The 3,205-nt window shown below is 51.3% G+C and overlaps 1 protein-coding gene across 1 annotated transcript; it reads left to right on the forward strand.

Annotated features, from left to right (window-relative positions):
- The first annotated feature begins 208 nt into the window (after positions 1 to 208).
- Positions 209 to 789, forward strand: LOC124684696 (putative gamma-glutamylcyclotransferase At3g02910). The gene has a single exon (XM_047218961.1). It carries the CDS (start codon positions 209 to 211, stop codon positions 782 to 784), a length of 576 nt encoding a protein of 191 aa, XP_047074917.1. The 3' UTR covers positions 785 to 789.
- Positions 790 to 3,205: the final 2,416 nt, after the last annotated feature.

The raw sequence follows: 3,205 nt of genomic DNA on the forward strand, positions 1-3,205 counted from the left end.
AGAAAAAAGTAACTTTGCGGGTGTCACGAGACGAGACGAAAACGACGGCCGCTAATGGCCGGCTAGGCGGGGCCCAAGCCACGTCGACCAGCGTCCCCAACTCGCCCAATAAATGCAGCACCCCCACAGCGACCAAACGACCAGACCCGACACACCTCTTCCCCATCGTCTCTCTCGCCCAGCCAGCCAATCGTCTCCGTACATCCACATGGGCGCGCCGGGCGACGCACCGGCGGAGCACCCGCCGTCCCCGCCCCCGGCGGCGGCGGCGAAGAGGACGCTGGTCTTCACGTACGGCACGCTGAAGCGGGGCTTCTCGAACCACGCGCTGCTGCAGGACCTCTTCCTCACCGGCGACGCCGCCTTCGCGGGCGCCGCCGCCACCGCGTCCCCGCTCCCGCTCGTGTGCGGGCCCTACCGCGTCCCGTTCCTGCTCAACCTGCCGGGCTCCGCCGGCTGCCACCGGGTGAAGGGGGAGCTCTACTCCGTGACGGCCCGCGGGCTGGCGCGGCTGGACGAGCTCGAGGGCGTCTCCCGCGGCCACTACGAGCGCCTCCCCGTCGAGGTCGTGCCGGCGGCGGACGAGGGGGCGGCGGCGGTGGAGGGCGCGGTGGCGTACTACGCGCACCGCGGGTACGCGGCGGAGATGTGGGCGCGCAGCGGGCGCAGGGGCCACGCCGAGTACTCGCCGGCCGTGGCGGCGGGCTACGTCCGCCGCGTCGACCGGCCCCAGGGCCAGACCTTCCTCGAGCAGATCCGCGTCTTCGTCTCCTCCCAGTCCTAGATCGATCCATCCATATTACAAGGGAGATGGAGTACTGTCTCTGAACTCCAACAGCCGCGTGCGTCCGGATGCGTGCCGACGAGGGCCGTACGCGTACGGTTGTCCTTGCTCTGTTCCAGATTGGGATGTCGTCGTCTACTCCTCTGGCAGTATCTGTCTGCTTCTGTGATGGCCGCCGTGGCAGAGAGATCGATCGGTGGATACGCTTATCACTTCCAATTATTGTCTTCCAATAATTGTTGGCGTGTAGTACAGTATGCTGTATCGATTGATCAATTATTATTCCTATGGATTTGGGATACGATCCTTGCTTCATCATCTTTCCAATTAGTATGTACTCTACTGTATGATTTAGTTGTTGTATCAATTGGATTGGATCCTAAGCACATCTCTGCCTGTGTCACCAGTAAAAAAAAAACTTCCCTACCTGACACGTGCTGACCCTGTAAAGATGGGCTCAACTCGGGTGTGTTCACCCATCGAGCCAAGATGATGTTTGGTGGCATGCTTATGTTGAGATATGAGTTATTGCAAACAAGTCCAACTTTCTTACTCCCAAGACCTTGAATGGCGCGTCCGATGGCGTCGGAACTCTGTGGCCAGCGCTCGGAGCGGCGTATGGTTGTCACCGGCGACACGTTGTAAGTTGTTCGGCGGACGAAGCTGCAGGTGAGGAGCTTGCGACGGAGGTTGTTTCGCTGGCTAGGGATGTGTAAGGAGAAAGATAGATCTCGAAGGAGGAGGGGCGAGCGTGCGGAGTCGGTGCTCGACATGGTGAGGCGGCGGAGGAGGGGCGGCATTAGGCTTCTGGATCTTGAGAGGAAAATGAGCGATACATGAGGGAGAGAGGGGTGTGAGGATGCGGCTCGGGGGTGAAAGAAGTTTCAGAGGACTGCAGGGAGGCTTCTCCGGGTCACACGTGTAAATTTTTCGAGGCAAGTCCGCCTGGTCGAGTAGCGACACTCGATTTGATGTTCTCTACTCATATGTATACAATACGACTTTGATGTGAGGTGGGTAGTGCCCGAGGACTAACACTAGGCTAACAAACCCCCAAAAGTCAGGTGAGATGAGAAAATTCGGATTCACGACCCACCAAACACACCCTAAAAAGCTAGAGCGACAAACTAACTTTCCTCTGGACGTTGCGTGAATATGTCCCATGTTATTAGTGTTTTTAGAATGCTATAGAACGACAAACAAACTTGGTGCTTTTTGGAATCCAAAAGTCACCAAACAAACTCCGCCATGTAGCCCACCAATTTCCGCAGAATCTGTGCATGATGATAGATCATTCATATGCATACAATACGACTTTGATGTGTATCTTATTGGCTATTATATTTGCACATCGTTGTCAATCCGATTAGTTGTCTCCGTTGCTTGCATAAACTAACAAGAAAGAGGAGAATTTGGTTTGTGCGAGATTCCACTTAAAATGGTTAGTGTTAGAATCTGTTGCTGTCTACCTTTTCCATTGCCCAATGGCCGAGAGGACCAATTACCCATCATACAAGTTGCATTTTACCATAAGATAAAAGTATTGTTGTCTAAATAAAAGCCTAGGAGAGAGATTTTTGTGAATAAAAGGTCTTGCGTGGTCTCCAGTCATCAGGAATGGTTTACGTTCATTGCACGGACGGGGCGATGCTTTCACAAAACTCGGCCACAAGTTTTACTCCACTTAACTTTCTCACTCTGCTAGCTGTCATTTTATTTCACCAGCCCTACCATGAAGTATGCATGCGTGTGCGCCCGCACAAGAGGACCGTACGGTTCGTCGGTTTGTTTCCTCTGTTTCAGATTGGGATATAGTTTGGCATTTTGCTTCTCTGTAGTGCCGGTTCATACACTTGTCACTTCTATTAGTACTACCTCTGTCCATTTTTTGATGTTAAAAATTTGTCTAAATTTAAATATATCTAGACACACTTTAATGCATAGATACATCCGAATTTAGACGAACCATCGGACATCTATTAATGGACGGAGGGAGTACTAACTTTTGGCGCTTTCGGCGTGTGTATGTGGCAATCATGTTGCTGGATAAATAATTACCAAACCTCTGGGTGATACTACAATTACTGGATTTGGTTCAATAATCAGTAACACACGCTAACGCAAAAGTGTCTAAAGGATCTAAGTATGAAGTAACACACCAAATGAACCACACATTACAGAAAAGGGATTACAGAGTATATAGAACATGTACGACATATTGTTTCTTGGGTTTTTCTTGCCATATGTCTTTTATATTTAAGGGTTCAATAATCAGCTAGCATAGCATTCACTAGCACCACACAACGCAACTTGCATCACATGCCTTTTTTCATTTCCATGGAATTACATCCGTTATCGAAGTTTTTTGGGCCCAAGCAGGCGCGTTCTTCTCTTTCACTTGGTGTTGTTAGAGCTATATTT

Source organism: Lolium rigidum, chromosome 1 (genome assembly GCF_022539505.1).
Source record: "Lolium rigidum isolate FL_2022 chromosome 1, APGP_CSIRO_Lrig_0.1, whole genome shotgun sequence".
Taxonomy (NCBI): domain Eukaryota; kingdom Viridiplantae; phylum Streptophyta; class Magnoliopsida; order Poales; family Poaceae; genus Lolium; species Lolium rigidum.